The sequence below is a fragment of the Ahaetulla prasina genome, chromosome 10 (genome assembly GCF_028640845.1).
Source record: "Ahaetulla prasina isolate Xishuangbanna chromosome 10, ASM2864084v1, whole genome shotgun sequence".
NCBI classification, from domain to species: domain Eukaryota; kingdom Metazoa; phylum Chordata; class Lepidosauria; order Squamata; family Colubridae; genus Ahaetulla; species Ahaetulla prasina.
The window spans coordinates 24,651,485-24,672,400 of NC_080548.1; the positions used below are offsets into that span (position 1 = coordinate 24,651,485).

General features: G+C 42.8%; 1 protein-coding gene across 1 annotated transcript; it reads left to right on the plus strand.

Moving 5' to 3' along the window:
- Positions 1–869: 869 nt before the first annotated feature.
- On the plus strand, positions 870–19,907 carry LOC131204675 (B-cell receptor CD22-like). Its single transcript, XM_058196177.1, has 11 exons — positions 870–971; positions 3,475–3,532; positions 4,741–5,154; positions 5,992–6,282; positions 6,577–6,849; positions 8,906–9,175; positions 10,520–10,933; positions 13,606–13,899; positions 15,695–15,970; positions 17,817–18,080; positions 19,727–19,907. The coding sequence occupies exons 2-11, from the start codon at positions 3,496–3,498 to the stop codon at positions 19,738–19,740; spliced, it is 2,547 nt and encodes an 848-aa protein (XP_058052160.1). The 5' UTR covers positions 870–971; positions 3,475–3,495; the 3' UTR covers positions 19,741–19,907.
- Positions 19,908–20,916: the final 1,009 nt, after the last annotated feature.

Sequence of the window (20,916 nt, forward strand, 5' to 3'; positions counted from 1 at the left end):
ACCTATAGCGTGTGCCATAAGTTCGCCATCACGGTACTAGCACAAGTGGGGCAGGCCAATTCCAATGGGGCAAGAAAGTTCCTCAGATATCCTGTACCCATATCACTAGAGAGGAGGAGTGGTGTGGTGGCTTCGCCACACAATCAGGAGGCTCTGAGTTCGATCCTAGGAAAAAGCAGGTATTTTTCTCTCTCTGGACACAATGAGAATATATCTGCTGAACAAAACTCCGCATTGGTGACAGTAAGGGCATCCAGCCCTTAAAAACACTCTGCTAGCTCCATTCATTTGCCCAGATTCTACCCCACAAGGGATTATGGGGCCATTAAAAGATGATGATGATGATGATGATATCAGTAGAGCTGAGCTGGAATCCTGGAAACTACATGGACATTCCAGGTACAATATTCTAATACTAGGTTACTTTGTTCTTTTAGAAAATTTAGGATCCCAATTATGTTCGTGCTGATCTGGGCAGTTGTGATATGAAGTCCCAAACATCCATAGAACTCTACCTTGAAAGAAGGAATCATAGCCTTTCCTATCTAGAGACTAGCCAATCAGAAAAGGCAAGAATGGTTCAGGGTCCAAGAATGCTGCTTTGCCTGGGAGAAATGCCAAGCTACAGTCAGAACTGAAAGATCTTGGTGATTTTTTTTTTTATTGCACATATTTTAGAAGAAGAATCAAGTATTATGTGTGCAACACCACATAAATCAAGCTTCTAACTTCTTCCAACCATTTGAAAATATAACGGTCAGATTATAATGTCAGCTATTTAGTTGCCAATAACCGTCCTTGACTTATTCCATTATCGCACTTAAATGTTCCCCAGATATACAAACATTTGATTTGGGGGAAAAAACACGCAGATGTAAACACACGGCAGAACTTCCCTCCGTTTTTCTGTCCTATTTGCTAAACCCTCATTTCCAGAAAAAGAACAGTGGATCTGAAATTCTGTTTTACTGGTGAGTTAGTTCACCTTTATTTTATTTTGCTTTCCTCCCGATAATCCAGTCTCCCACTAAATTATAAAAATAATATAATAGGATTGGGAGGGCAAAAGTGAATTTGAGTTCTCCGCATTTTCTTTTAACTAACCTTATTGAATGGGATGGCTTAGATAGCATCAGGGCAGTGGTAAAATCCCACCGGTTCTGCCTGGATTGCGCGAACCGGTAGCGGCAGCGGTGCGAGACTCCGCCCACCCACCCGGATGTTGTCACTTCCTGGTTTTAACCAGGAAGTAACCTGTTTTTGATCTGCGTATGCGCAAAAGGCTTTGCACAGAAGGCTTTGCGCATGTGCAGAGGGTCAAAAATTGGATTTGACGATGGCGCGCAGTAGGGAAGGTAAGTAGATTTCACCCCTGCATCAGGGTATTTAATACTGTCCTACACTGTAAAATAGTTCATTTGTAAAAAATAATTTGAGGGTGTTTTATAGTAGATCTAGTGAATAATTCTCAGGCTGTGTTGCAGTTGAAGTCTTCTAAATCTTGTGTCTATCTTGTCTAGCGGAGATGAGAAGCCTGTAGATCAGTATTCCTCAACCTTAGTAATATTAAAACATGTGGACTTCGATTGCCAAGATTCCCTAGCTGGCCATGCCAGCTAGAGAATTCTGGCGGTTGAAGTCCATATGACTTAAAGTGGCCAAGGTTGAGAAGCACTACTTTAAACCTTAATATATTGGATTCCAACTCTCACTATCCTTGATCATTGACCACAATCAACAGAGCTTCCGATTGCTAACGCAGTCTACACACAACATTTCTTTTTGCTTTCTCTTAATCGTAGAAACCAGAGTGGAGACAAATGGCAAGATTCCTAGATTTTTGTAGATCAGGAATTCCAGTTTAGCTCATAAAATGATTGCAACATGATATGTTATGATATATATTATTTTAACATTTGGGCAAATTTAAATTAGTTTTTTAAGGGATGTTTTTAACTATTGTGTGTATCTGTATTTTATCTGCCTGTTCACCGCCCTGAGTCCTTCGGGAGAAGGGCGGTATACAAATTAAAATATTCATTCATTCCTTCATATTCATGAAGCATTCATTGGTTAGGTTCATAAATCACATTAGGTTGTAATATGATTTCTTTGCTTGGAATCTGAAACAATTTCAGAACTCAGCTATGATCATTTATAAATCGTGAAGTTGGGCTTATGTAGTTAAGGTCATTCTTGTTTTCTTCATAGCATTTTCTTGAGACATTGAGACATTCAGCTATTGTTATGCTAAGATAATTAGAATAGAATAGAATAGAATAGAATAGAATAGAATAGAATAGAATAGAATAGAATATTTTATAATAACCAAGTTTTATATCACTTCAGCAAGGTTGCTATGTAGATATTATAAATCACTAGGGTGGAAATGATTCTAATTCTAAGAGCTGTGAGGAGTAACATGATATTAAAGAAATCCAGAGATGCTTTTACCCCAACTAACATTTTACAGAAAACCTGCATAAAACCTGCATGACTTTCATTGAGGACTTGTATACTGCACGAGTCAAAAAGAGGGCTGTGAAAATATTTACAGACCCCTTGCATCCTGGACATAAACTGTTTCAAAGCCTACCCTCAAAATGATGCTATAGAGCACTACAACTAGACACAAGAACAATTTTTCCTCAAACGGCATCACTCTGCTAAACAAATAATCCCCTCAACTATTCACTAAGTTTGCACTACTATTAATCTTCTCATCGTTCCTATCACCCATCTCCTCCCACTTATGACTGTATGAGTGTAACTTGTTGCTATAGCCTTACAATCCATATTGATCGTTTCCTAGTATGATTTGATTGCTTATTTGTACCCTATGACTATCATTAAGTGTTGTACCTTATGATTCTTAACGAATGTATCTTGGCTTTTTATGTACACTGAGAGCATATGCACCAAAGACAAATTCCTTGTGTGTCCAGTCACACTTGACCAATAAACAATTAAATCTATCTATCTATCTATCTATCTATCTATCTATCTATCTATCTATCTATCTATCTATCTATATCTCTATTATCTATCTATCTCTATGTGTCTTTATCTGTCTGTCTGTCTGTCTGTCTGTCTGTCTGTCTGTCTGTCTGTCTGTCTGTCTGTCTGTCTATCTATCTATCTATCTATCTATCTATCTATCTATCTATCTATCTATCTATCTATCTATCTATCTATCTATCTATTTTTTTCCATCAGCATTACTCAGTTGCTCAGTTTACAGCATTCATTGCAAATATTATTAATAGATTGTATAGATCAGGACTAATGGAATACATGTGCTTGTTTAATGATTTTTCTTGTGAAGATTCCAACAGAATTGCTGCTGTGGCAGGCCACCCTTTATTAACTGGGTTTCCTTTTTAACTAAACTTATGTGTCAGTCAAAATCACCTATCAGTGTATTTACCATGAATGATGAAGGCCATTGTCAACCATATACTTTTCTTTTCCCAGAATTGGGAATTACATGATCTGATGATGAGGCATTTCCTTTGGCTGTTGTTCTTTCAAGGTAAGGAAGCTGGTTTGATTTGCCTCAATCAATATAGCAATAGCACTTGCACTTAGACTTATATACCACTTCACAGTGCTTTACAGCCCTCTCTAAGTGGTTTAAAGAGTCAGCCTCTTGCCCCCCACAATGTGGGTCCTCATTTTACCCACCTTAGAAGGATGGAAGGCTGAGTCAACCTTGAGCCTGGTGAGATTCAAACTGCCAATTTGCAGGCACCTGGCAGTCAGCAGAAACATGGTTTAAAATACATCACACTCCATTGCTCTTTCAATCTATGGCGAAACAGGGTCTAGAATTTAGATTAATAGGGGTAGAGTTAAGGCTAGAGCAAATTACATGGAGTCAACTGCTCAGGATCTGAAGCAACCTGAACATCCTGAGACTGGGATACTTAAAGATCACCTTGCTCAATTCTATATAAAGGCTGAAACTATTTATTAATACGGGGCTATAATAACAGAATCTTGCAACTCTGATTCTGCATTCTCCTTCTACTCTTGCATCGATACCCATGTGAATTAGGGCGGGGTGGGCTTCAAAAATTTTATCAAGGGGTTCTCTGCCTGGTTGCTGGGTGGGTGTGGCCATGTGGGTGTGGCCTAGACAGCCTCCTGCATCACAGTGGGGGTGGGGGTGCTTTTGCCCTCCCTGGGCTCTGGAGGCTTTCCTTAAGCCTCCGTGTGGGTGAAAACAGCCTCCCCAGACTCCGGAGGCCCTCTAGAGGCCAGAAATGGGTCCATTTTTCACCCTCCCCAACCCTCCGTGTGTCCCCTGCACTTACCTGCATCCAAAACAGGTCACGTGGGGACTCCTGGCAGGGGCAGGGTGGGGTAGGCAGGGCCAGCCAGGAGTGGGATAATGGGAGTTCTCCAAACTGCACAGAATCTTAGCTAGTGGTTCTCCCGAACCCCTGCGAACCCCCAGCAGGCCACCCCTGAATTAGAGTACTGGCTGTTGGTTTTCCCCCCTTGTTGCTTTGGTAATAGATCCTGCCTTAATCTTCCAGGGGTAATCTTCCTTATTGTGTACATAAACCTTGCATTCTGGAGCACTCTTCACTTTGAACTTCATGAAGATCCCAGGATTGATCTTCAGGCATTTTTTAACCCTTGGATTTAATCGAGGCCTTGCCTGGGTATATATAGCATGTCTTGGTTTTCTGCATCAATACCAAAACGTTGATCATGATTTCTCCTTCATTGTAGGTTTTTGGTGTTATGAATCCCCTCTGAGGATCAATCCCAATTCCTTGCTGGCCTGGACAGGATCCTGTGTCTTAATCCCATGTCAAATTGAGGAAAGAATAAATTCTAAGAAAATTGTTGCCACCTCTATGGTTTGGTATTTTCAGCCTATTTTGAATATGACTTTATTTGACTATGTTGGCAGCGTCTTATACAATAATTCCAGAATCCCAAATGAGCATGCAAACCCACCAACTATTGGTTTTGAGGGGCGAGTGAGGTTTGTTGGGGATTTAACAAAAGGAAATTGCAGCTTGTTGATAACTCGGCTCCAGAAAAAAGATCATGGCACATATGGGATAAAAGTCACTGCATCTGTGGAAAATCAGGCTAATCCACAGATACTTTATACTTCAGCTACACTGAAAGTTTCTGGTAAGAACTTTGCAGAATGCTTTTCATTTTGTCTCTGACCTGGATAAATATTGCTCCTTAATTTGGATTTAATCTCCATCATCTTGAAGTCTTGTTTGCAAGGTCTCCACTGAGGATTTTCTATTCAGAGATGATGTTGAGTTGCTATCATCAAGCAGAGAAAGGGCATAGAGAAGGGGTGAAATGCTACCGGTTCGCACCGGTTCGGGCAAACCGGTAGTAATAAAAGCTACCAGTTCTGGAGAACTGGTAGTAAAAAAAGGCTGCCGGTTCGTCTGAACCAGTATTTCCGATGATCAGCTGTGCCGCGAGATTTATATTTTCTAGAAAGCAGGAAATCTAAATTGCATGACACAGCTGTTCCCTCCTTGCTGTTCTACTTTCCTTCTTAAGCCTCCTTTTTCAGTGCTGTGTGGTAGTGCCTTCAGTGCACATGCACGTGATGCGCGCATTTGGCGTGCACCACGCATGTGCGCGCAGTGAACCGGTGGCAAACCTCGGACGATTTCACCACTGGCATAGAGGGCTACTGATAGAATAGAAATGCATTGGTCTACATCTTGCTGCAGACTGGCAGCAGGATGTGACTTATGGAGAGTTGCGTTGCTGATGTTCAAGGAATTTCTTCTTGTCTAAGTCGATAAAGTTAAGCAAATCCTAAAATACCTTGTTGCACTGGCTTTGAGTCTTTCCAACCCTTTCAACCTGATTACATTATCCTGTTGCATTAATGCACATACCATTTAGCATGTTGTGTCCCATACGGTACCAGAATTCTTATTTATCAGGCCACAGTTTTTTGTCCTATTTGTATCCCTTCTTATTTTTTGGATTCAGATTTGTTTCCAAGCCCCAAATTGGAAATCTTGAAATGCCAAGAAAGGTGGGCACTGCAAGTGGTTTGTTCTGTGCCTTCCCATTGCCCAGAAGATCCAATAACAATGAATTTCAAAGGCCTAGAGAAGTATTATCTGACTCCGGAAACTATGATGATGGACAATGGGGTACTGCGGAAGACAGTCAACATTCAGCCAACTGCGAGACCTCGGAAGAAAGCAATAACGTGCCAGTTGAACAACAAGGACATGTCACAGAAATCATCCATCACTCAGGAGCTAGACATGAAAAGTGAGTGTGAAGTTGGTAAGAAATGAACAATCTTGGGTGGGTTTTTCTGACAAGAGTAGACAATTCAAGGCACATCTCCCCAAGTTTGATTCCTGGTTATGAATATGGCCATGAAAGTATTTTTTTTAAAGCAGCTGAGATACCGTTTCACATGGTCCCTTTCAGGGACATTAAAAAAAATTACAGAATGACTGCATTTTTGGGAATATACATTATCTTCTGAAATATTATCGCTGTTTTGTTTTTTATACAAAGTTCCTCACTTTGACCTGTTGGCTTTTTTTTTCACCCCAGATTGTCCCAATGATGTCCAGGTTTTTGTTGTGAATGATCGGCTCATAAAAGAAGGAGACATTGTCACTCTGAACTGCTCTGTGGGTGGTACTACCTCTAGTACCATCTGGTTCAACTGGTGGAAGATTGATCTCCATGTAGCTAATTTTAAATACAGCAGTTTAAAGCTGTTGACCTTCCCTGCACGTTTTGGACCGGTGACATCTTACAAATGTGAAGCATGCAATACTTATGGCTGCACTTCATCTCCACTGCTCACTGTCGATATCTTCTGTGAGTATTGCCAATTAGTTAATTAGCAGAAAGCCCTGAGACATCAATTATTGGCAAATACAGCATCTTCAGGAGATGGAGCTGCTAGAAGAGGGAGATTGTAGCTACCTCTCAATCAGTGTGAGTTAAGTGGCACCCAATTGCAAAGGGATTTTCCTCCACCTATTTAGATAGCAGAAAAATCACAATGTATCATGGGTCAAAAAAATAAAACTTGGAGAAACTCACCTGACACCTGTGCTCTCTCTGTATGTATGTGTGTTGAGTTATTGTTGACGCCTGGTTTCTACCTGGACTACTACTTGCATTTTTCTTGACAAAATTTCAGAAGTGTCTTGCCATTACCTTCATCCTATGGCTAAGAGAGAGTAACTGGCCCAAACTGGCTCAAAGATGATTAGGGGACTGGAGGCTAAAACAAATAAAGAACAGTTGCTGGAACTGGGTATGTCTAGTTTGATGAAAAGAAGGTCTAAGGGAGACATTATAGCAGTCTTCCAATATCTCAGGGGCTGCCACAAAGTGGCAGTCAAAGTCAAGCTATTCTCCAAAGCACCTGAAGGCAAAATAGGAAGCAATGGGTGGAAACTAATCAAGGAGAGAAGCAACTTAGAACTAAGGAGACATTTCCTGACAGAACAATTAATCAATGGAACAACTTGCCTCCAGAAATTGTGAATGCTCCAACACTGGAAGTTTTTAAGAAGAGATTGGATAACCACTTGTCTGAAGTGGTGGAGGGTTTCCTGCCTAAGCAGGGGATTGGACTAGAATCCAATCCAACTCAGTTATTCTGTTAAGGTCACCTACCTGGCTTCCTGCCTGAGGCAGAACTCATGTTCTTCTGGGTTCTAGCCCAGAATCTTAATCACAATACCAAACTGGCTGTCACTTGCCATGCATTTCAACCCCAGTCCTAGTCTTCTTAGAACTTCACCATCTTATTGCTGCCTACAGAGGATTTGCACAGCCCTACGTAGAACCATCTTACCTACAGTTATAGCCAGTAATATGCTGGTCAATGTTTAACAACCAGTTCTATCATCTCCATTGCTACCACTGCACCATGTTATCAGACACTACTTAGGTGATCAGCGTACTAGGTGTCCTGGCTCAGTTCTGTTCTCACTTGGCTTGCAAAATTCAGAAAATTTAACAGTCAGTTTTAAAAGCCAGTATGAGTTAGGTCCAGTGGTGGGATTCAGCCAGTTCGCACCACTTTGGGAGAACCGGTTGTTAACTTTCTGAGCAGTTTGGCAAACTGGTTGTTGGAAGAAATCATTAGGGCAGAGAACCAGTTGTTAAATTACTTGAATCCCATCACTAGTTAGGTCCAACCCATCCTTGGTTCCAATTCATGAAACCCAAGTGAAAGCTTGGATTTCATGTATTGTCCTGTAATCTATAATTAATTAATTAATTAAATTAATTAATATAATTTGTCCTGTAATCTGCAACTCCTACACTGCAGAAACATTTGGACCACACAACTCCAAATTCAAGGCAAACCACTCCAAACTCAATTGCAGAAAATACAACTTCAGCAACAGAGTGGTCAATGCCTGGAATGCTCTACCTGACTCCGTTGTTACTTTCTCAAACCCCCATAGCTTTAACCTTAAACTATCTACCGTGGATCTCACACCGTTCCCAAGGTCTGTAAGGGAGCGTGCCTAAGCCTTTTGTCCCTCTCCTACTGTCCTCATTTATTTGTACTCATTTCATGTGCTCATTTTATTTTTTATTTATTTTATTTATTTATTTTGTCACACAGTATATATAAGTATAAGCATGAAATTACTATACAATATATAAGTATATATATATAAGTATGAGTATGTAATAATTATACTAATGGGATATAACGAAAGCAAACAATAGGACAGGAATGGTAGGCACGCTTGTGCTCTTATGCACTACTCATGTCCATGGTTATACTTATACCTGTTATCTCGTATATGTTTGACAACCTAAATAAAATAAATAAAAATAAATAAAGCAAATGTTTTTGGAACTGGTGATGCTAATCTTACGCCTTTGTTTTATCTTGTTGCAGTTGCTCCCAGGGAAGTCAGCATTCAGCAAAATCCAGGAGGCCAGATTGATGAAGGCATGAATGTTGCGCTGCGTTGCGAAGTGGGTGAAGCAAATCCCACAAATCTCATTTATACATGGTATAAAGATGGGGAAATGGTTTTATTGGATTCACCCCATGCATACTTGAACCTTACAAACATAGATCCGGCACAATCTGGCAGCTACTGGTGTGAAGCCAGTAACAGTGTGGGCAAGACACTTTCTCCAACAATCACGCTTCATGTTATCTGTGAGTAAAAGCATGAGATTGTATGGCAATGGAAGTATGATCAAACCTGGTTCCTGTTATTAATCTCTAGTGATGGATGTTTGTGTAGTTTTAGTGGGAGTTGGAGGTAAAGTTTCCCTTTCTTGGCCACTAAGACAGGAATCATAACTTGTTGATTAGAAATTGGCAGCTTCTGAATGGAAGTCACATTTATCACCAATGAAAGGCTTGTCAACTCACGAAGCATTCCTGACCTGCTCTCAAGTTGCCATAGGCAGGGGGATGGCGAATGGAGCCTCGCAGCTGCATCAAGGAACTTGTGCATCAGTCAAAACAAAGCATATTCCAGCCAGCGATTATCAAGGCCATCTCCAAGGAGACCCACAGTGGCTGAAGGGAGTGACTTCTACAGCCTGTGAAATTGCTTCGTTGGGGAATGTGACTGATGTCACAACTTGGGGGGAGGGGGAAACAGGGTCAGAGCCAAGGTGTTAATTAAGTAAGGTCAGAGTTGGCTTGCTTCAGAGTTCCAGCCAATGCCCTAATTAAATCATGAGCCTTAAGCCAAACTTCAAAAGAATTCCAGTTATTTATTAGGAGTGCCATGTCAGCACAAACCAAGTGAAGCCAACTCTGACCTCACTTAATTCACGTCTTGACTCTCACCCTGTTTCCCCCTCCCTGCAAGGTGTGTCATCAGTCACATTCCCCAATGAAGCAATTTCGCAGGCTATACAAGTCGCTCCCTTCAGCCACTGTGGGTCTCCTTGGAGATGGTCATGATAATTGCTGGCTGGAATGTGCTTCATTTTGACTGATGTAAAAGTTCCTTGATGTAGCCATGAGGCTCAATTCCCCATCCCCCTGCCTATGGCAACTTGAGAGCAAGTCAGGAATGCTTCATGAGTTGACAATGCTTGTATTTTCAGATATATACATGTCATGATTTGAAAAACCTTTTCATTTTGTGATTTTCAAAGGCAGAGAAAGCCCTACAAAGAGAGGTTTCAGAACCAGTGCATTGTAGTACTCCTTACCATGAGAAGATACTAACACTGGCTCTATCATAAACAATAAGCATAGAACACCATTGGACTGTGTCTGGGAAAGACACAGAAATACATATCTTCCAAATTTGAGCTACATTAATTATACCATGAAGTTGTTTCTGATTCCTAGTTACAACACAGTTATTCTCTATGACATATTTCATCCAACATCTTATGAATTTTGGCCAAGGATACTAAAAATGTCATTAAAAAGAATTAGGACACATCATGTTTTCAAAAGTTGCCTATTCTTAACATGCAACATTTAGATGGGCTTCATAAATTTTTGTAAATCGTAATGATTTCTCTATTGCAGGTTTCCATTGTGACGAAAATCCAATAAGCGTCTTTCCTAATTCTTTGTTTGCTTGGGAAAAATCCTGCGTGGTGATTCCATGCCACATCAATCAAACGCCCAGTTCTGGAAAAGTCAGTGCCACAGGCATAGTGTGGAATTTTAAGCCTTTTGGAAACAATATCTGGAGCGAGGGGGAAACGATCCTGTTGTACAACAGTTCTCAAACCTCTGGAACCATCACAACCGTATCTGATGATGCTTTACCGAGCCGGACATGGTTCATTGGGAATTTAACAAATAGAGATTGCAGCTTGCTGATCAGTCCAGTGCGAACACTTGACAGTGGCACGTATGAAGTGAAGGTGACTGTTTCCGTTGACAAACACCCATGGCAATTCAAGCGGTTCGTTACTGCTACACTGAATGTTACAGGTAACAAATGTTCAGGCTGAGTCAGGGGTGAAATCCTACTGGTTCGGACCGGTTCGGTGAACCGCTTAGGATTATGGGCATCAGTTCACTGAACCGGTAATAATTACCCCTCCTTGGTCCCACACACACCCGGCCGGTTGCCACTCACCTCTTCCAGCCACTCAATATTCCACAGAGTTCAATGTTAAATGCAGCAGAGAGAATGCTAACTTTTCTCCCTCCATTCACAATGGAGCTGCTGCAGCCTGTCCCTTTAAGGTAGTCCCCAGGAGGGAGGGGGCCAGGAGGGAACCATAAAGGTGGCAGCAGCTCCGTTCTGAATGGAGGGAGAAAAGTTAGCACTCTCTCTGCCATAGAATTCAATGTTAAATGCAGCAGAGCTAACTTTTCTCCCTCCATTCAGAATGGAGCTGCTGCAGCCTGTCCCTTTTAAGGTAGTCTCCAGGAGGGAGGGGGATGGGGAGAGGACGAGCAGCTGGAATGGAGCTGTTTTTTGTGAAAGGAAGGAAAACAGGGAAGGAGATCTTCCTGCCTGTCATCCATTCCTCAATCTCAGCACAGACTGAGGGAAGGATGGTAGGCAGGAATATTCCCTTTCCCATTTTCCTGCCATCCGCGACAAGGAGTGGCTGGGAGGGGAGGGGTGAGGAGCCCCTCTATGTGAGTGATGTTGAGTTGGCCATGACCACCCAGTCACATGACCTTCCCCCCAACAAGCCACACCCACAGAACAGGTAGGGGAAATATTTTAATTTCTGTCTCACCTGACAGAAAGCTCTGTTTTCTATGACCGTGTGTTTTTTCCCCAAGAAGCATCTCTGGTAATTGGTAGCTTCTAGCATACAAAGTTAATGCAAGATTATGGCCATGTGATGTGTTCTCACTAAGTTTTTATACATCTTAGTTCCCATCAGGTTTTCTATCCTTTGTTGGCTTTTTTTAAAAAAAACAAACACTCCACTCTCTCTTCTCTACATTTAGGATCATCTTCAAAGCTTCAGGTATAGGAAGAATAACAGAAACAGATTTCAATTTATCACAGAATCGTAGGGCGTTCATCCCAAAGTGTATAGCTAAATGTCTATGTAGATTCTCAGTCACCCAGGTCATGGTTGTCCCAAAGGTGCTTTTTCAAGAGGCAGCTGGACTTTCTGGTTTTCACTGAAGTTGTTTCACTTCTTATCCAAGAAGCAGCAGCAGCTCCTTCTCCCCCCCCCTCCTCCTCCTCCTCCTCCTCCTCCTCCCCTCCCCCCTCCTCCTCCTCCTCCTTCTCCTTCTCCTTCTCCTTCTCCTTCTCCTTCTTCTTCTTCTCCTCCTCCTCCTCCTCCTCCTCCTCCTCCTCCTTCTTCTTCTCCTCCTCCTCCTCCTCCTCCTCCTCCTCCTCCTCCTCCTCCTCCTCCTCTTCTTCTTCTTCTTCTTCTTCTTCTTCTTCTTCTTCTTCTTCTTCTTCTTCTTCTTCTTCTTCTTCTTCTTCTTCTTCTTCTTCTTCTTCTTCTTCCTACTACTACTACTACTACAACTACTACTACTACTAGCAAATGGTGAAAACCCAGGTTGCTTTGTCTGTTTATAAGTCAATGTAATGGGCAAAGCCAGAAAAAGAATTAATTCACTAACCATGTAGCGACTTAAATAAACAGTTTGGTAACCACATGTAAGTTGATTGCTGAATTCATTTGTTCTCTGGGTTTGAACAATCTATTTTTATTGATTTTGCTAGGTTTATAGACTGCTTCAATCATTAACAACTGTGTGCAATCTATATCCCACCCCACCCCATAAATCGGTTTAAAAACAATATAATAAAAGAAAACAAATCAATAACACTATACAAGCTACATATAACTCCAGGGACAACAATTAATATAATTAACAAGTAAAAGAGATTTCATTATCAGAGAGAACAAGGTCATGGCATCCCAGCCTTTACTGTATCACAAGCCAGCAAAAAAAAATTCTAAAAAAAAATGGCTAGCTAAGCTAAACAAATAAACCACCCAGGTCTTTAAGAGGCCTGAGTTAAAGATGTTGAACAAAACTTCATAACTGAAGGGGCTGTTACCATGTTTCCCCGAAAATAAGACCCTGTCTTATATTTTTTAAAACCCTGAAATAAGTGCTTGGCCTTATTACCATGTGCTCAAAAGCCCGATTGGGCTAATTATCAGGGGATGTCTTATTTTGGGGGAAACAGGGTGGTTTAGAGAAAGGCTGCATAGCCACCTCTCATGGATGGTTTTATTGAGTTCTCTGTATATTGTGAATACAGTAAGTAGACCAGATGATCCCTCTGCTCCTTTCCATTCCCCAACAGGTCAATTTTTTTTTCCAGCTTCTGTTTTGGTGTGTCTTGTTTGGGAATTCTGGGAGTTGAAGTCCACAAGTCTTAAAAGTTGCCAAGGTTGAGAAACACTGCTCGGTTTGAACAGATACAGGAAAGGCCCATCCATCATGCTATGGATTGATAAGTACTATTGTTGAATAGCTGTTACTATTAAGAGGGTTTTCCAAATCTGAAATATTGGAGACCTTCTCCTTGGTAATAACGGTTTCATTACTTGGAGAGGAGTTTCATAGCCTCCTCCTTTATATCCTCTTCTTCAGATTCTAATCTCAGCATCCTTGGTGCTTGGTCTAAAAACGTGCTATTGCTTTTGTTTTCTCATTTGCAGAGTTACCTCCAAAGCCCACCCTGGAAACTGTTCCCGTGATCACCCAGGAGAAGAAGCTAACCCAAGTGATATGTTCGGTACCTTACCATTGCCCTCATAAGCTAGTCAACTTGACTTTCAATGGTCTAGAAGAGGAACGCTTTCCACCGGAAAAAAGGACAGTTGGAAGTGGCGTGATTCAGACTGCCCTGAGCTTTGAACCAACGTGGGAGGACAATGGGAAAATGCTGAACTGTTTGTTCAAGTCAGGGGCGGAAGTGTTTTCTCAAAGCACCGTGAAGTTGGAGGTGAAATGTAAGTGTACAGTGGAGAAGGAAATTGCCCTTTTGAATGATGGTGCTGTCAGGGCAGGATTTGGAACTAGAAGCTTAGGAATCCACTCAGCAAATGAACAGAAGGCCTCCAAGCAGAGGTGGTATTCAGCAGGTTCTGACCAGTTCTGGTGAACTGGTAGCAGAAATTTTGAGTAGTTCAGAGAACCGGTAAATACCACCTCTGACTGGCCCTGCCCCTATCTATTCTCTGCCTCCTGAGTCCCAGCCGATTGGGAAGAAATGGGGATTTTGCAGTATTCTTCCCCTGGAGTGGGGAGGGAATGGAGATTTCACAGTATCCTTCTCCTGCCACACCCACCAAGCCACGCCCACCAAGCCATGCCACGCCCACCAAGCCATGCCCACAGAACCGGGTTGTAGAAAAATTTGAATCCCACCACTGCCTCCAAGCATAGCATGGTTAGTACTGAAACTAATGTAGTCATACGCGTGTGAAGATGGGCCAACCCATAAAGACCATAGTTTTGAACTATGCAACTGACTGATTCGGGGACTGAGAAAGTTTGACTCAAGATGAGTTAAATTCCACGGCTTTAACAAACTTTGGAAAGTAGTAAGTCTATTTTAAGTTGAGTTGACTCCAGTTGACTTAATGGACATAGTCACACAATTTTTTGAGTTCTCAGTCTAGTGCACGATCCTGATATTTCAAGATGATCTCCCATCAAACTTCTAAACAGGCCTGACACAGCTTAGTTTTCCAAGATCTGCTAAGGTTAGTAAGCATTAGAGCCAAGGTGGCGCAGTGGTTAAAGTGCAGTATTGCAACTGCACTTCAGCTGACTGCTAGCTAGCTGCAGTTCAGCAGTTCAAATCTCATTGGCTCAAGGTTGACTCAGCCTTCCATCCTTCTGAAGTGGGTAAAATGAGGACCCAGATTGTTGGGGGCAAGAGGCTGACTCTGTAAACCGCTTAGAGAGGGCTGTAAAGCACTGTGAAGTGGTCTAAGTGCTATTGCTATTACTTTCAGCCAGGACTTCAGTGAGCCTGCCTAAAAGCTGAAAGCTATGAAGCTCTATTATTGTGAATATTGAATATTGAATATTCATGATATTGTGAAGCTCAATGGTATTGATATCTCTGTGTATATATAAAAGAGCCCATGCGTATGCGATGCTGGATGTTCTGTTGCAATTTAGTTCCTTCCAAAAAGGGGAAATAACATGGAAAGTGAGAGGGTTTAAATACACATAGTTCTCTTTTCCCATAGCCTCAACATGCTTCTCTTTTTCCATAATCTCAATATGGTTGTCTTTTCCCATACCGTAATCTCATCATATGTGTACTTTGCATTGGGCCAGTCTTTTGATGGATGTAGACCAGGGGTCTCCAACCTTGGCAACTTTAAGCCTGGTGGACTTCAACTCCCAGAATTTCCCAGCCAGCAAAGCTGGCCAGGGAATTCTGGAAGTTGAAGTCCTCCAGGCTTAAAGTTGCCAAGGTTGGAGACCCCTAATGTAGACCATAGAAGCTACAGTGAAGAAGGCAATGTGGATTAAAGGGAGGAATTAGACCAAAAGTTTCTCTATCTCAGCAACTCAGCTGATCTTCAACTCCAACAAGTCTTCTGGGAAATTCTGGGAGTTAAAATCCCAGATATTTTAAATATGTGGATTTAATCAGGGATTGTTTCAACTAGTTCATTTTTGCCAGGCAATGCGTATAGTTCTATGCCTACACATTCCTTAATATTGTAATATAATATACTCATGTCTATTTCCTCTAGCGAGAAATGTATTGATTTGATTTTCCAGATGCTCCCAAGGATGTCCAGCTTGTTATTTTAAATGATCTGCCCATTAAGGATGGAGATACCATCATGATGAACTGCTCTTTCGGCAGTAGTAAGCCCAACGATAATTGGTACAACTGGTTTAAGTCAGATCCCTCTACAATTGAATATAAATATAGTGGTCCAGATTTAATGACCTATCCTGCAACATCTGGACCTTACAACACTTCTTATGAATGTGAAGTATGCAACAGGATTGGCTGCACTCCATCCCCAGTAGTCACATTGGAGGTCTTCTGTGAGTAACACTAATGAATTTATAGGTTTGAAAACTTGAATCACCAAAGAAAGGAAATGCAATAATGGTCCCCAGAAGATATGGGGGTTTTGCAGAGAGAAGAGCTAAACCAGTTAGAGAATGCATACTTGGGTGGTGTCATGCCCTTGTGGGAGTCTGACTCTGAGATCAAAGATTAATATCTGACAGAGAGTGAGAGAGTAGCCCCGTTGGCTGTGGAAGAAACTGGGGAAAGGCAAAGTCAAGCTGGCCAGGGAGAGGGGATTCTGGGCAAGGGAGAGGCTGGGCAAAGGAGAGAGGGTTCTGATGAAGACCAAGGCCCATCCCCTCCTCATCCTAGGGCACACAGTGAAGAATGCAGAAGAGAGCAATGTGGGTTGCATGGCTTACAAGGAAGGAGAGGGCCCTGATTCCCTTCACAAGGCACACCTGGGGATGGAGTTTAAAGGAGAGGCAGTTGGGAGGGGCGTTTGTCGGGAACAAATGCTGAATTAATCTGGTGCTGAGAGTTGTGGCCTGCATTCCTGGCATTCCCCCCTGACTGTGTGAATTACTGCCGTGTCACTGTGTGCCTGGCTTGTCTTGCTGAGATGCTTCTTCCCATCTGGAGCTCCTTATCTTGCCCTGCTGAAGTGATTGATTGCAGTCATTCTGTTTACAGCGTTTGGACTGGAGTATCTGCAGGTTTGTGGGAGAGCTTTTCTCCTGGCCGTAAAAGGAACGTTGGGGGCAGAGTTGGTGCCAATAAAGGGGTTCATACCAGTTCTCTGGCTGTGTTGCCTTCGTGCCACACCCCAGGTCATCACAGGTGGTGGCCTGAAAGTTGGTGTTCTCTATAGCAGTGTTTTCAAGCTTGACAGCCTGAAGATGTGTGAACTTGAATTCTGGGAGCTGAGGTTCATAATCTTCAAATCAGGGGTGAAATGCTCCCAGTTCGGACCAGATCGCGTGATCCGGTACCAATAGGGGCACTTAGTTCGGAAAACCGGTAGCAAAAATCCCTGCCCCCTCCCCACCGCCCACGCCTTGCTGTTCCTCTTCTCTGTCCCTGAAGCTCTTGGTGGTGATATAGCTGCAAATGGCCTTAAATGACTGTCGCAGTGCTTCAAATGGCTGCACTACAGCTGATTAGCACTGTAGGTGGCTAGTAGACTGGTGCCTCTATTTTTAAAGAAGGTAGACTGGTGCACTCCCAAGTTTTGTATACTTTATTATTTTTATTATTTATTATTATTGGTCATGCCCATTCAGTCACCTGACCACTAAGCCACGCCCACCAATTAAGCCACACCCACAGAACCGGTAGGGAAAATTTTTAGATTTCACCCCTGCTTCAAATGGCCGTGGTTGAGAAATACTGATCTGGAAATGGCCTCCTATGGAATAGAAGGGATGACAGCCCCCCTCTCACTCTCATGGATTTTCTAGAGCCTCTTTTAAGGGTCATTGAGATGAGATGTCATTTTACTGTATTATATTATAACAGTTTGAATTCCTAAGAGCCATGGTGGCTCAGTGGTTAGAATGCAATTCTGCAGGCAAACTCACTGCTCACTCCAGGAGTTCGATTCTGACGGGGCTCAAGGTTGACTCAGTCTTCCATCCTTCTGAAGTCAGTAAAATGAGGACCCAGATTGTTGGGGGCAATAGGCTGACTCTGTAAAAAAAAAAACAACGCTTAGAGAGGGCTGTAAAAGCATTATGAAGCGGTATATAAGTCTAAGTGCTATTGATATTGCTATTTTGTACAATTGGACTTTTCTGCAGTAAAATTAACATGAGTTATAAGGTGGTATCCTTTTCCTGTCGTCTCCGCGTGAATCTTTTCTTTTATTCTGTCTTCTAGCTGCTCCCAAGGAGGTAAAAATACTGCAAAAGCCAGAAGGGCGCATCCATGAATTTGCCTCGGTTGATCTGAAGTGTGAAGTGGAAACAGCAAAACCCATGGATCTGACTTTCAAATGGTATAAAAATGAAGAACTGCTGGATTTTACAGCCCATGTCCTGACCTTCTTCAAAATAAATCACAACCATTCAGGCACTTATCACTGTGAAGCTGAAAACAGCGTGGGGAGATCACGGTCCCCGGCTTTCACACTGCACGTAATTTGTGAGTAATCATTGTTCATACGTCTAGTTGCTATGCTTGAGACATCTTCAGTCATGAATCTGGTTCCATCTCTCTTTAAAACATACTTTTTGTATTTTAATTCTGGAAAAAGCGAATAATTGCAATGAGTTTTCATACGTTCCCCCTTAAAATGTGCAATTTCCTCTTAATTTCCTCCTAAAATATGCATTCTCCTCATAATCTAGACCTGCGATGGCTAACCTTTTTGCCATTGCGTGCCAGGATGAGGGACGGTGGGGGTGGAGGAAAGTTTCGCACACGTGCGTGCCCACACCCATAATTCTATGCACCCCACCCTGCACATGCGCATGCAACCCCCCTTCCCCCCCTGGTCCTGGCACGCGATGGCCCAGTAGGCCCGTTTTTCTTTCTCACCTGGCTGCAGGTCCTCTCTATGCATCTGGGGAGGGCGAAAACAGCCTTCGCCACCCCCCTGAAATGGCCTGTTTCCCAACTTCCGGTTGGACAGGAAGTGACGTATTTTGCTGTCCCCAGCCTCCAGAGCTGCTCTATGAGTCTCTGGAGGCTAGGGAAAAGCAAAAAACGTCACTTCCGGTCCAACTGGAAGTTGGGAAACGGGCCGTTTTGGGCCTCCAGAGGGCCTGGGAAAGGCTGTTTTTGCCCTCCCTAGATGCATAGAGAGGATCTGGAGCCAGGTGAGAAAGAAAAATGGGCCTTCCCCACCCACCCGCAGGTCCACCGGAGGCAGGAAACAGCCTGTTTTCCTACTTCTAGTGGGCCCAGAAGGTCCGAAAATCAGCTGGCTGGAGTGCGCATGCACACTGGAGCTGAGCTGGCATGCCCACTGATATGGCTACGCGTGCCACCTGTGGCATACGTGCCATAGGTTCGCCATCACGAATCTAGACCAATGGTGGCGAACCTTTTACTTACCGAGTGCAAAACAGGCACGTGCTTTGCACATATTGCGCATGCGCATGCCATTTGCACTAATGTGTGGCTCCTCCCCATGCTGCATGTGCAACTGCACCATCTGTGCATGCTCACAGCTTCCACGCGCACCCCACCATGCGCTGCGCATGCAATCACTCCATCTGCGCCTGCACACAGGTTTCACGCAGCTCCCCCATGCGCTGTGTGCACAATCGCACCATCTGCGCATGCATATGGTTTTTGCACGTGCAATGCACGCACGTGAAAGTCGTCTGTGCATGTGCGCCCTGCGCCCCAGTACTCTCGTGCGCATGCGCAAATGCGCTCGCATGTGCAGGAGAGCTCCAAAGACCAGCTGGGTCCCCTGAATTGCGCGCATGCGCACCAGAGGCCTGAACACCAGCTGGGGCACGCATGCATGTACAGCTGAAGGTGAGTTGGGTGACAGCTTGGGTGCCATAGGTTCGCCATCGTAGAGCTACACTTTTTTCTGCTGGTGCCCTGAGTATAAGTTCCATTTTAGGGTGCCACTGATACTCTGGTCTCTGTGAGTAGCTAGCTACCAAACCTTATTTAACTGGTGCCTTTTTCAATTGCCTCTCTTTAATTCTGGATCTTGTAGTAGTGAGTGATAGATAATCTGTTGCTCTTTGAGGTTGTAAAATCTAACTGGAACTATCTTAATGGTTCACAAGATAGTATTTGCTTTTTTCTTTCCATTATACTTGCAGCTTCAAAGCATTAACCTTTGAGGAACGGAAGAATGGAGAAAGACTCTGATATGGAGGATGAGTGGGCCCCATTGGAAGACCTGGAAGAAGTGAAATGGAGAAGAGAGGAAAAGAAAGAGAATTCATGCTATTTTCTTGTGAATTTGGATTTATTTTACTTTACTTTCAGTGTTCATTTTAACTGTTACTTGAACATGTTTTTAAAGAAAGAAGAGTATAATTTTTTTTTAAATAAAAAAGGACATTCTTATAATCGGTGTCGGTGTGCTCCTTATATTGCTAAAAACTAATAAGAACAGGAAAGGGCAGTTTTTTGATGCAAAATGTTGCCTATTTGCAATCTACGGAGTTGCATGTATTTCAGCGTTCCCTAAACACTTCAGCCCATCAACCCCTATGTGAAGTTTCAGACTGTTTCTTGATTCCCAAACATTTTGCCAGGGTTCCAATTAATGCATCCATAGCAAACATAACTCTGAGGCAGGTAGATTCCTCAAAGAATAGTTTTATTTGGGTATATCATATTGGCACAGGCTGGTGGAAACCGACTCTGAATGTTCCGGTGGTTTTCACCTAATTAAAAGTAAAAATTTCCTCCCTCCCCCCAACAATCAGTCACATGGTCCAATCAAGGTGTCATCCGATTGCCTGGTAACTTCACTCCTCCCCTCTCCAGCCACCTATGGGAATGTCCTTGGTTCTCAGAGGAAAGAACCGTATTTTTTGGAGTATAAGATGCATCAGAGTATAAGACGCACCTTAGTTTTGGGGAGGAAAATAAGAAAAAAGCTGATTGGTGGGTGGATGGCCTCCCGGAATATCCCCAAATCAGCTGTTCCAAGAGATGAATTTTAGCAACAGGTTCATTCGTTGTGAGCGCTGCGCTTTGTTTTTTTTTTCAGCCTCTGAAACCTCCATTTCAGAGGCTTTTTTTCTGCCTCGGAAACTTCTGAAACTCCGTTTTATAAAAAACTTTTTTTTCCTGCCTCTGAAAGCTTCCAAAACAGAGATTCAGGAAAAAAGCCTACAAGAGGCTTTTTTTCAGAAGCTCTATTTTAGAGGCTTTTTTTCTGAAACTCTATTTCTGAGGCTTTTTTTCCCTGAAGCTTCATTTCTGAGCCTTTTTTTCTGAAGCTCCATTTGAGAGTATTTTTTTAGTCTCTGAAAGGTCATTCAGAGTATAAGACGCA